Genomic DNA, 13,980 nt, shown 5'->3' with positions numbered 1-13,980 from the left:
ACCTTAATTGAAGGAGAGGTATGCGGGGGACCCGGGCCGCAATGGCATCTGTATCAGCTTCCAGCAGCGTTTGCCATCCCCAGCACATGTAGTGAGAAAATGGCCGCCGAGGAGCAGAGAGGAGGCCGGTCCGGGGGAGGAGCGCTGACACAGCCCGCTCAGACCGCTGTGGAATGGCACTGTGCAGCGGGGGAGACGCCGGCTGTGAGACAGGGAAGAGTTCTCCCCTGGCGTGCTATCAACCCCTGGGACGCCGCGCTGTACCGCACATGCTACGGCCCGCTGTCCCTGGTGGTCTAGTGGAAGGCGCAGGATCAGTACCTGGCCCCACGCGCAGCCGGTCCCCAGGGAGCCCCCTGCCTGGGGACCAAACAGGACTGTGTTACCGGCGGGTGCCCACCGCGGGACCCCGCCGCTTACCTTGTTCCCCGTGCATCCGGCCACAGTCCAGGTAGCCGGGGATCACCGCTAGCTGTGACCCCAGCTACCTACCAGCATCCCCGGATCGGTACCGGCGTTCAGGTACCGGCGGGGTGTAGGAGTGACAGCATGGACGTCAATACTGACTGTCCTATGCTGGAGCACTCTAGCTGTGCAGCCACAGCTGCGAAGAAATATTCAGGGGGCCTTAAAAAGACCCCCCTCTGTACGGTGCGACTGGTCCGGCCAGGCACCTACGAAAACTGAGTGGCCTGAGGCTCGGGGGCGGGGTATAGGAGAGGGACCCCAGTGCATCCTGGGAGGCTGAAAATTTAACTCTGTGGTGCCTGGATGTCTGCCGCCATCGCCTATACCCCAAGGTATCCTGTGGATACCCTATGGACCCTGAAGTAGAAAAGATTTTTTTTATACGAAGTGTACGATTTCGATCGATCGTAACGAGCGATCGTACATATTGTATGTTGTACATACGATGGCGATGCACATCCCCGCAGTCGTATAATTGGATCGCCTCTCGTACTGGATAAACCCCCATGCAGGACACTACCTAACTGCTTAAGCCTTGACTAACAGGACAGCTAGTCTGCAAACATAAGTATCAGTATTGGCTGCTTCCTGCAAGTATGGATACTCCTGGCCTTCACAACTTCAAGGCCCTCTGGCCTGGCTGCCACAACTTCACATAAACACAGTCTCAGAGTTTTATGGACCTCCCTTCCTCTTGCAAGTCGGGACACTGGTTTCTATAGCATCCACAGTCCCACTTATACTCCTATTACACTACTGCAAAAACCTGTAACCTGTCTACCCAGGTTGCAGCTCAGTGTAAAAGGGTCCCTGAAAAATAACCCAGGTCAAGGGACCTGGGAATCCAAGTCAGGTAGCTACCAGGGTTGGACCAAGGATGGACCCGGGTAATGGTGCATGTAAACAGCACGACCCGGGTTATACGACCTGGGTCAGGTTTAAAATGAAGTGATTGATGGTTGTGGAGCAGTCACCTCCCACTTTTTATGACCTCACAGGTTTAGCAGGGCAGACCTGGGTTCAGTGTGATAGAGCTGACCTGGGAGTAACCCAGATCTGGGTTGGAACCATGTCTGAAAACAGAGGTCGGACACAGGTTTTTGGTGGAAGAGAGGTATTAGTCTTCTCTGGCAAGCTGACTGGCCTGCCTCCTCAGCCTCAACTGGGGTCTGTACACAAGGCAGCCCTTAGGTGTGGTCACACTTCCATTTTCTTCCCTGTGTGGGTGGATCCCTCCAGCCCCATACAGAATCCATGGCTATCACCATCTATCTTAGTAGTTCCACAGTATCGAATAAATGTGACGTGATAGAGAAAATCTGATTTTTCCACTGAATTCAGCATCCCTAAATTTGGTGAATACACATTTACATGTGAGATGTAGAGAATTCTTTACATTTCGTTGTGTAGTGTAATCAATGTTGAATGCATTTACCAGATAAAACCTGCTCAAAGTGCACTGTAGATTTGTGTAAAGGCATTGAGTAAATTCCTGTCACAATGCATAACAGGCAATGAGTCAGACCTATGGATGATTACATGGACCTTTTGTTAAGAGTTTTCACAACTGAAATTATAAAACCTGTTTGGTGTTTGCCTTCTGCACGTCAGTGAATAGAAGATCAGATTACACTCTTGACTTATGTTGATTCCTTTATTTACAAAAGTAAAGCTTAGCTAAAATACAGACATAGGCCCTCATTCAGAGCCACTCACTATTGGCAGTACGCTCGTTCCGAGCGATGTTCGCACATCTGCGCATGCGTACGGTTTTTAGTACGCATGCGCGAACCAGTCAGTGCGGCCGAAAATCATTTGTACGCAATATAGCGAGTGCCTGCTATTTTGAGTGACAGAATGAGGCGTATGTGGGTGGTAACAGGGGAAGGTGCTTGAAAACGGGGAGTGGAGATCCGATCGCAGGCGTGCTTAAAGGTCAAAACGGGCGTTTTATGGGTGTGCATAATTAATACAGCAGCGTCAATGACCACGCATTTGGTTTTTTTTAACTCAGAACTGCTCGCAAAATAGCGGTTGAAAAAACCAACCACAAGAATAGCGAGCAGTTCATATCCTGTTCGATGTACTCGATTAATCTAATAAATAGCGGACATGACGTATGGTGCAAGCGGCCAGGGGGCGTTTTTCAGAAATAAAAGAGCGTATGTTTTGCTCGCTCGTTCAGACTTAGAGGTGTGAACAGACTGCAATGTGCGAACGGATCATTTGCATAGCCACCCCTTGTTTTTGAACGAACGAACGCAAATAGCGTACGGCTCGGAATGAGGGCCATAGTTGTCATCTCATTTATTTGAAGAATGATTTTGGATTCAAATTTTTTAATTATGTTTTTAAAAGATATTGTACTCAAATTATACATGATCATTTATTTGTAAATTAAAATGAATTGGAAAATTTTGGAGCATATAATTTGCATTGGTGACATATTGTAGAGACTGCACAAGCTCCAAGAATGCCCACATAGAAACTGTGCATGCAGGATGGCCATGACATTCCAATTCAGTTTTAATGCGTTTGCTGTTAATTGGAATACTATAGAAAAGATCAAATATGTAATACACTATGAGATGTTAAAAATGTTTGTAGTCCCTCTATAAAGCAGAGTGAGCAGGACATTTCCATTCGCTGTCGCCCCTGTGAAGTGGCATGCCGCGAAGACCTAAAAATAGCAGTAATAAGTCATAAGGTCAGATCCTGCATAGACCACGCTCAAGGGTCTATTTGGGGAACAATTAACAATACAGAACGGTTATTGCAGTTTTTGGCCACAAACTGAATGAAACAGTTCCTAGACTGCAGGCTGTCAGTGAGTGTGGGAGTCCAGTAATGCCATGAAGACAAACACAATTATTATTACGTTACTTATATAGCACCAGCATATATACGGTTGCATTTACAAGTGGGCACAAAACACTAATAAAATAAGATTGGATAATAACAGACAGACAAATAGGTAATAGGGCCTTGCTCATTAGCTTACAATCTATTGAGAAATAGGCACTGATACACAAGTTGGGTACAGGATGCCGGCATTTAGGATCCCGGCGGTCAAAATCTCAAAAGGGTTAGGGATACCCCTACCCCTCAACGGTACCTAAAACCTAACTTCCTCGCATAGTGCCTAAACCAGGTGCACCACCCATCATGAAGGGATATGGTGACTGGGAGACTCCACACCAAAACCTGATCTCTTTGGATGAAGAAGCTTCGCATCACTGCTTCCTGCTAGTCTCCATCTCCCTTAGCCCCTGACATATCCTCACTAACAATCACAGGGGAAAAAAAAAAATTCTAGATATATATATATATATATATATATATATATATATAGAATCAGTAGGGCACGGAACTCTCAATACAGGGTAGATGCTACGGTGCACATCCCAAATTGAAATATGTAAAGTACAAGGTGTTAAAGACGGCACTCAGTGAGCCTCCATAATCATAAAAGAAATCACAACACTACTTTGCTCCTTGTCAATGTTTCAGTGTTGAACCACTTTTATCAAGACATGATTTCTTTTGATTACGGAGTGTCACCAAGTGCCGTCTAACACCTTGTGCATATATATATATATATCTATATCTATATATCTATCTATATTTTTTTTTTTTCTTTCTACCCTAAGAAAAAAAACTAGGCGCTCATGAACACACAATGGCTGAATCATTAATTTTACCTCCTGCAAATACACCCATAAATATGTGGGTTCCAATATTTTATTAATTGCAGAAATTATATACAAGATTAAATTCTGGATTGGGTACAGGATCCCAGTGGTCGGGTTGTGGCAGTCAGAATGCCAACAGTGGCATCCCGTCAATCAAAATTCCGACGCTGCAGGTAAGTAACCTAACCACTAGCCCCCCCCCCCCCCCCCGCAACCTAACCTGAACCCATGCGCAGCCTAACCCTATGACCGCCGGCATCCCGAAATTCTCCTTACTCAACCTTTATCTTTAGGCTATAAGATCTACTACACAAAGCCCTCATCTTCTGGTTCTGTGAGTTGCCAAAATAATATAAATCTTATGTAAAAGAATTAGGATGCAACTAAAAATTGTATTAAATATTACTCATGATTATGCTATGCAAGACATATCTGAAAATGAACATTTTAATTAAAGCAGCAGGAGCGGTCAGATGAGAAAGACACTGTACAATTGGTGCCAGAGGGGCAGGTGAGCCAGTTACAGAACATGTGTCAGAAGTGTGAAATCACGAATGTATACACTAACTAGCAGAAACTGCACCCAGACGTAAGGACAATGGTAACAAAGCTCAGCTCTGGTGATTCAGTATCAACTAGAACTGGGTCTCTATCTACACAGCTGATATTATTATAGAGCTGACATTCAAAAACTGCTTGGGGACAAGAGCTACACACAGACAGGTGTAACAAGTACGCAACCTGACCAGCAACAGTGGACTGAGGAGCTGTCTTTCATCTTTTTCGCAATCGCCGAATAATGTTTGAGGACACAGCAATCACATCTATGGTAAAGATACATTTTTACCCAGTAAGGTCTTTGGGCTTGATATTACACACATCGCTTTCTGCCCTACACTTTTAGGTTATGGAGCGTACACACGGTCAGATTTGTCAGACTTGTCAGATTTGTCAGATGAACGATTGAACGATTAAACGATCTGAACGATTTGAACGATTTGAACGATTGAACGATTTTTGACTGCATTAAAATGAATGGAATCGTCCAAGTCTGACTGCAAACCCATCAGATGTCAGAAATCGTTATCTGACCATCAGGAACGCGCATCGTTGATCGTCCATCGTTCAGGCATGTCAGATATGAACGATTTTCCTTCAGATATGAACGACTGAACGATTTTTAAATCGTTATCGTTCATATCTGAAGGAAAAATCTGATCGTGTGTATGCACCATTAGGGTTTATTGTTGGAACATGTTTGTCTTCGTTATTAGAGGTCACTCAAAAGACACAAAAACAAAAATAAGTAAACACTTTCTCAAGTGCAAACCAGAGTTTTACACATTTAGGAAATGTTCTTGGACTTACTGTATATTGTAATCTATAGCTTTAAAATATTGTAAAGCCCCTTCAATGTATGACCAGGATACCTTGTGGCATTGGTTTACTACTAAATAGTGGAATTACTAACGGAGCTCTTTGTAGCCAAACACAAACTATGGAGGCTTTAACCAGCATGGCCTACACCCCCCTCTGCCCACAAGGAGCAAGCCTGGTCAGTTTGCCATTGTGCAGCTCTTCACAAATTAAGTGTGGTCTGCAATAGATGCCTTGTGTAAACTTTCCTAGAAAAGACACAAGATAAGAGTAGGAACAAGTTGAAGAACAATAATTCCTACCCACCGCAGCCAACAAAAGTCTTAAAATAAGTCTCACATGATCGCCGACAAGAGTAGCAGATGAATTGGCCCCATAGTAAGGTGAGCAGATTTACCGTACAAAGCAATAACTCTCACAACAGGATCAAACATGTGAAATTTGGCATCTGGAGTATAAATATCTATAATTCTGTCCAATGTTAGCGCAGTAAGTGTGTACAGGATTTTTGGTTCCAGACCTCAGTAGTCCTGTATCTCACACTCATGCATCCAGGTGCTTGTTCAGTCTCCGTACTTTCTCTTTCTTGTTTCTGTTTCCATGCTTTTTCCAGGGCTTCCCTGACAGTGTCTCTGTGCTGGCGGCAGATAATGGCATGGGGCCACTGCCAGGCTTGTATCCCATTACAGACTGCACACCTTTGGTCAGAGCACGAACGTTCTCCTGCAAAATGAAAAGCGTATGGATATATATATATATATATTTCATATAGCAGATATTGATAGGTATGTTGTGACCTGAGCTCTATAACACATTTTCAGATCAGCTGGCCTTTAAGTGGACAAAGTCCCCAACAAACTGCTTGAGGCTCACTTAAACCAGTTCATTCTCCCCTTCCAGTATTAAACACTTCTGACCTTCATTTTAAGCTAAAAAAGTATTGCTCTCAAATATAACCTACAGTTCAAAAATAACATCTCATAATGGACACACCAGTGTCATACTGTATCTTCAATTTTATTTAACGTTCAATCAATCAACTTCCCCGATAATCGCTCTCCCCATGCAGTTACAATAAGGTGCTCCTGTGAACAACATTTGTATGGCTAAGCGTGATCTGAAAACTACACAAGCCAGTGTCCCTAAATGACATCTGCACAAACACGTTTATGTAAATGGTGTGATCACAGCTTCTGATTACTTTTAAAGCACAGGGTCTGAAACTGAAATAAAAAATCATTATATATACAGGTTTTACAGTTTCCAAAATAACACATACCAAATGTATGCAATAATCCTATAACTGAAGTTTAATAATAGGACAGTGCAATATATAGAAATTCCAGGTTTCTTGTCAATTGTAAAACTAAATTATGCAGTTGACAAACCAGTTTTGAGGTCTTCTTTTTAAATGTCTGTTGTTGGTCCATACTGCCAAACCTCATGAGTTCTTACAGTCTGTTAGATTTTTCCCCTGTCTACCAACACTCCAGCTATAGACCTTGACTTCTGTATTAACCACTTGCCTGCCATAGTCGGTTTCGATGCAACCACAGGCAGGTGGGCTTTCCCTGCCGCAGTCATATCCCGTGCAATTACAGGCTCTGCTCCTCTCCCCGCATCTTTGAGTCTTCAAAATCATATCCTCTTCAGTGAAGTGGATGTTCTATGACCGCCAGCATCACATGTTGTTTGTGTCTCCCAGCATACCTTGCCATAGACATTCGGGGCAAGTACTGCTAAAGTATAGGGGATGACTGAAGTTCCCATCTGAGCACTGAATTGCGAATCACTGCCGTGCATTTACAGCAGACGGACGTGTGATCATCAGCCCCTCCGAGTGCTACTTCCAGCCCATAGGGTGCTGATCGGTCCCCTCTGAGCTGCAGGTTCATTGTGTTCTGCTTCAGTGCATATATAGGAGGGGGAGCAGATAGGCGGATGGTGGGGAAGAGGTCTTTATAAAGTGATCTATGGTCAATGTGGTGGGTGGGGGAGAGGTAATGCTACAACGATGATGAGAGTATGGCACAGGGATGTGGGGATAATGTCTGGGGGCATTACAGGGGGATTAGAAAATGTGAAAAGATTGGGGTGGATAATACCACAAGGGTCTTCTAGACACACACACACACACACACCCCTGGACATGCAGGGAAGAGGTAACTATCACTTATTGTGCGAAGTTACCATTTTGCCCCTTCATACATCTCCCCCTCAGTCCTCAGGACCCCAAGCAGTACATGTTTTCAAGATCACCCAGCAGGTGCACAGTGTATTAATTACTCGCTGATAGATTTTGAAAGAGCCAAAGGTGGAACTAATTATTTAACTTGCAATTCTGTGAGGAGACCCAGAAAACATGCACTGTTTGTAGTCCTGAGGACAGGGCTTGAGAACCTGTGCTTTAAAGCATTGTATGATAGTCTAGTACACAGGTTCTCAAACTCAGTCCTCAGGACCCCAAACAGTGCATGTTTTGCAGGTGTCCTCACAGAATCACAAGTTAAATAATTAGCTCCACCTGTGGATGTTTTAAAATGTGGCAGTGAGTAATGAGTACACCTGTGCTCCAGCTGGGTAACCTGCAAAACGTGACCTGTGTGGGGTTCCTGAGGACCAAGTTTGAGAACCTCTGGTCTAGTAATACTGAAGTAAAGGCAGCATTGTTCAAATTACAATGACCTTCTTCAATACATCTGTAATTCTGCAGCACTAATCTACTCATACAATACACACATAAAAACACAATCAATAGAAAAAAACTTTTAAAAGTGCTAAATATAGTGCTGATTCTATTTCCTAAAATACCCATCTACTCAGCAGATATTATCCAAAATGTCAGTTTCTGCACAAGTAGCACAATTCTTCTGTTTACAATTATTTCTAGCACTATCCAAGAGCACATTCAGAGCCTAACCACTGTAACAAACACCATACAAGTCTCCGTCTTTTTATAACTTAGTATCAGTTATGTAGCAGCTTGTCAATTAGTCAAAAGCACATGTAGCAACCAAGCAGTAGCAATCTTGTAACAGCTCATGAATTGCAATCCCAGTATGCATAGGCAGAAATTAGTATGGCTGTTTGCTAGAATCAATAGCGTGCCTTATTACAGTTTATGAATTGCAATTATTTGTCCACATGTACATAAACAGAGGTTATTAAGTCATTTGTTAGAATCAGTAGCATACAGTCTTCCATTTATTGTACGTTTGTAAGCCTCTGCCAATATATTAGTTCTTGTCACATTCATGGCCAGGTACTGTATTATAATTAGGGGTGTGCCACTTTTCGTGTTTTGTGTTTTGGTTTTGGATCTGGATCTTTCTTCGTGTTTTGGATCTGGATTGGTTTTGCCAAAACCACCCTTCCGTGTTTTGGGTTCTGGGTTTTGTGTTTTGGATCTGTATTTATTTGAAAAAAAGCATAAAAACAGCTAAAATCACAGAATTTGTAGGTTTTTCTGCTCCTATGCTATTATTAACCTCAATAACCTTAATTTCCACTCATTTCCAGTCTATTCTGAACACCTCACACCTCACATTAGTGTGTTTATGTCCAAAAGGTTGCACCGAGGTAGCTGGATGACTATGCTAAGCGACACGAGTGGGCGGCACAAACACGTGACCCATCTAGGCGTGATACTGCAGTGGCAGACAGGATGGCAGTTTGAAAAACTAGGCCCCAATCTGTACATAATGCAAAGAAAAAAAAGAGGTGCAAGATGGAATTGTCCTTGGGCCCTCCCACCCACCCTTATGTTGTATAAACAGGACATGCACACTTTAACAAACCAATCATTTCAGCGCCAGGGTCTGCCACACAACTGTGGCTGAAATGATTGGTTCGTTTGGGCCCCCACAAAACAAGCTGGCAATTAATGTGTCCCTGCACAAACTGGCTCTACGGAGGCAAGATGTCATCCTCATCCACCGATTCCTCACCCTCTTCAGTGTGTACATCCTCATCCTCACAAAGTATTAACTCGTCCCCACTTGAATCCACCACCACAGGTCCCTCTGTACGTTCTGGAGGCTGGTCTCCCTGGAAGAGCTGATAATTCATTTTGATGAACATCATCTTCTCCACATTTTGTGGAAGCAACCTCCTACGCCTTTCGCTGACAAGGTTCCCGGCTGCACTAAACACTCTTTCGGAGTACACACTGGAGGGGGGGCAACTCAGGTAAAATAGAGCCAGTTTGTACAGGGGCCTCCAAATTGCCTCTTTTTCCTGCCAGTACAGGTATGGACTGTCTGACATGCCTACTTGGATGCTGTCACCGATGTAATCCTCCACCATTCTGTCAATGGTGACAGTATCATATGCAGTGACAGTAGACATGTCAGAAATTGTTGCCAGGTCCTTCAGTCCGGACCAGATGTCCAAACTTGGTCCTGCCTGCCCTGCATCACCGCCAGCGGGTTGCTTAGGATACCTAAGTTTTTTCCTGGCAGCCCCAGTTGCGGGAGAAAATGAAGAAGGAGCTGTTGACGTGTCACGTTCCGCTTCAGCTGACAGTGTATTCACCAGCAGGTCTTTGCACCTCTGCAGGCTTGTGTCGGCCGGAAAGAGAGACACCACATAGGCTTTAAACCTAGGATCGAGCACGGTGGCCAAAATGTAGTGGTCTGATTTCAACAGATTGACCACCCTGGAATCCTGGCAAAGCGAATGAAGGGCTTCATCCACAAGTCCCACATGCCGAGCGGAATCGCTCCGTCTTAGCTCCTCCTTCACTTTCTCCAGCTGCTTCTGCAAAAGCCTGATGAGGGGAATGACCTGACTCAAGCTGGCAGTGTCTGAACTGACTTCACGTGTGTTGACGGTGTGGTTTGCAGGCGCTTGGATACAACAGGACAACGGGATTTAGGTGTCCCTGGACTGCTTACGGTCTTAGCCAAAGTTTCTGAACTTGACAGTAACTTATTATGAACGCGCTGCAGGTGCCGTATAAGGGAGGATGTTCCTAGGTGGTTAACGTCCCTACCCCTACTTATTCCACCTTTACATAAGGTACATATGGCAAGACAGTTGTTGTCCGGATTTGGATAGAAATATTGCCAGACCAAAGAGGTGGAATGTTTGGTCTTCTGCCCAGGCATGACCGTGATGGGCTTTTTCATCCCACGGACAACAACTGTCTCCCCCGGAGCCTGATTTAAACAAACCACATCACCATCAGAATCCTCCTCGCCAACTTCCTCCTCAGCGCCAGCTACACCAGTATCCTCATCCTGTTGTACTTCAACAGTGACATCTTCAATTTGCATATCAGCAAGTGGACTGTGGGTGCTCCTTTCAGCACTTGCAGGGGGCGTGCAAATGGTGGAAAGAGCCACCTCTTCCTGTCCAGTGCTGGGAAGGTCAGGCATCGCAACCACCACCACACTTGGACTCTCCTTGGGGATTTGTGATATCTTCTTAGAAAGCACAGTTCTTCGCTGTGCTTTTGCCAGCTTAACTCTTTTGATTTTTTTAGTGGGAGGAGGGCTTCCATCGTCATGTGAAGCTGAACCACTAGTCATGAACATACTAGGGATCGACCTTAGCCGTTCCTTGCCACTCCGTGTCGTAAATGGCATATTGGCAAGTTTACGTTTCTCTTCAGCTGATTTAAATGTTTTTTTCAAGGTCATTTTCCTGAACTTTGTCATTTGGGATTGTATGTGCCCTCTATTATGACATTGGGCATCGCCCTTGGCAGACGACGTTGATGGCATGTTATCGTCTATGTCATGACTAGTGGCAGCAGCTTCAGCACTAGGAGGAAGTGGTTCTTGATCTTTCTCTATTTTATTTTTATCGGAGAAAGTTTGGTCCTCCATTTATGTTATATCGATTTGATATATACGTGCGGCTAAACACAGAAAATATTTTTTTATTTTTGCTGGAGAGAAGTGCACTTTGTGGGTTACACCAGCCTTTAAGAAATGAGCCAGCCGGCTCTTTACTTATGGGACACAGGCGCACGCTTGGCGCTGCTCCTTTGTTGATGCACGTGCGGCTACTGCGCACACAATTCACAAACACAGAAAATATATATTTTTTTGGTTTGGAGTGTACTTTGGGGGTTACAGCACCCTTTAACGGTCAAGCCAGCCGGCCCTTTACTTATGACACAGGCGCACGCTTGGCACTATTTTGTTGATGCACGTGCGGCTACTGCGCACACAATTCACAAACACAGAAAATAATTTTTTTTTTGGTTTGGACTGGAGTGTACTTTGGGGGTTACAGCACCCTTTAACGGTCAAGCCAGCCGGCCCTTTACTTATGACACAGGTGCACGCTTGGCACTACTTTGTTGATGCACGTGCGGCTACTGCGCACACAATTCACAAACACAGAAAATATATTATTTTTTTAGCACTTAGGGGGAGCACCCCTGATGGACAGAGCACCCCCTGGACAACACTACAGCACCCCTTTAGGACTGGGACACTGCACAGGACTTTGGAGTGGACACAGCCCCTATGGAGAACTGACTGCACAACACAGTCCAGCCAGCCCCTATGGACTTTGAAGTATTGGACACAGCCCCTATTAACAACAGCAGCACAGCACAACACAGCCAGCCCCTATGGACTTTGAAGTAGTGGACAACAGCAGCACTACACTACACTACACAGCCCAGCCCAGCCCAGCCAGCCCTAACTCCCACCCTCCCTCTTCACTGTCCACAGCCGAGTGAGAAAATGGCGCCGACGCGGGTACCTTATATAGGATCCAAAACCCGCGAGACTCGGAAGGCGGGATGATGACGTTTTGCCTCGATTTCAGATCCGAGTCAGGCGGGAAAAGTCGAGCCTGACTCGGATCAGACTCGGATCGGGGGGGCTCGGATTTCAGAAATCCGAACCCGCTCACCCCTAATTATAATATGGTACTATTCTGATAAATTGCAGATATTCAGTAATTTGGTAGGCACACTTCCTCTCAGCTGCTAGATGATCCTTATGGTGCATACACACGGTCAGATTTTTCCTTCAGATCTGAACGATAACGATTTAAAAATCGTTCAGTCGTTCATATCTGAAGGAAAATCTGACATGCCTGAACGATGGACGATGAACGATGCACGTTCCCGTTTGTCAGATAACATTATCTGACATCTGATGTGTTTGCAGTCAGACTTGGACGATTCCATTCATTTTAATGCAGTCAAAAATCGTTCAATCGTTCAAAACTTTGGTCAAATCGTTCAATCGTTCATCTGACAAATCTGACCGTGTGTATGCTCCATTAAGCTGCATACACACACAACGATTTAGTTAATGAACGATTTTAGTAAACGATTTTCTACCTTGAAAAAATGAACTAAAATCTTTTAGTAAAGTTGTTCATTTACTATGTTCATTTAAATGTAATGAACGATTTTTTAGAACTACAAACGATTTTTGCATATTCCCTTACTGAAAATCGTTGAGTTGACAAGTCTGACTGAAATACAAACGTGAATGCGCATGAACGAAAATCGTTCATCGTTTGACTCAGAAAGTGAACGATTTTTACAAACGATTATCGTTAAACGATATCGTTTAACAATAATCGTTCAAAAAATCGTGTGTGTATGCACCTTTATTCTACAGCAAAATAAACAGACCTAAATATCTTGCCCAGAGATGGTACAGTTCCAGCTGGTATACATAAGCCTTAATGTGTTCCCCCAACTTAAAGAATGTCTCAACAGCTTCATCTGATCCAAGATCCATCAGCAACACATACTTGTGTGCTCTCAATTTGCCCTATCTGTGCATATGCTTAACCATAACATTTACTAACTATTCAATAGATTGGTAACCAACCAACTTCCAACAGCTGACAAAACATTTATGGACAACAACACAAAACAACATGTAAAGTGTACCTGATTAAAAAAAGTTTTGTCCACCACGTTTTCAATGTGTTTGATTTTCTTGCTACCGTGGGCTTTTGGCTCTGCTCTGCCATGTATTATACTCCTTTCCTTATACGCAGAGTGTTGAGGTTGGAAGTCTGAAGAATCTACTCCAGGAGGAGGGTGACCATACAGGAGCTTACCCTAAGACATAAAGAAAACGTCATATTATGAGCATATTTCATATTGTGAGGAAAAAGATCATTTTCTGATCACATTCAGGAAAGCTGAATAACCTACATTGACATAGTCCTTCAGTATGTACCGTGCAGACCGTGGCTGATCAGGCTGCCCATGCGCAGTCATAAATCCCCTCATGTCTGTGGAAATGGTACAGATTTAGTGGCAATATTTACAGGTTTCATGTGTTAAAGTTCCACTTTCATGGTATTCAATAAAGAAAGAAAATAAATAAAATCACAGTGTAGGAGGCCAGTGATCCTGTATTGAAATATATTGTATCACCTTTTATTTTTTTACACCTTTATATGTCATGCTTCATGCTAGTTACTCAAATGCGTTGAAATAAAATAATGACTA

The 13,980-nt window shown here is 43.9% G+C and overlaps 1 protein-coding gene across 1 annotated transcript in view; it reads right to left on the bottom strand.

The window, feature by feature from the left end:
- Positions 1-4,376: 4,376 nt before the first annotated feature.
- LSG1 (large 60S subunit nuclear export GTPase 1) overlaps positions 4,377-13,980 on the bottom strand; it is a 61,008-nt gene continuing 51,404 nt past the window's right edge. Inside the window, exons 12-14 of the mRNA XM_088444746.1 lie at positions 13,681-13,760; positions 13,411-13,584; positions 4,377-6,260 (exon numbers count right to left, since the gene is read on the bottom strand). Of these exons, the coding sequence (XP_088300872.1) occupies positions 6,081-6,260; positions 13,411-13,584; positions 13,681-13,760 (434 nt within the window). The 3' untranslated portion in view covers positions 4,377-6,080. The remainder of the gene's footprint in view (positions 6,261-13,410; positions 13,585-13,680; positions 13,761-13,980) is intronic.

This window comes from Taudactylus pleione, unplaced genomic scaffold (genome assembly GCF_031769625.1).
Source record: "Taudactylus pleione unplaced genomic scaffold, aTauple2 ptg000372l, whole genome shotgun sequence".
In the NCBI taxonomy this organism is placed as follows: Eukaryota; Metazoa; Chordata; class Amphibia; order Anura; family Myobatrachidae; genus Taudactylus; species Taudactylus pleione.
This window is presented reverse-complemented; position numbering and strand designations above follow the sequence as displayed.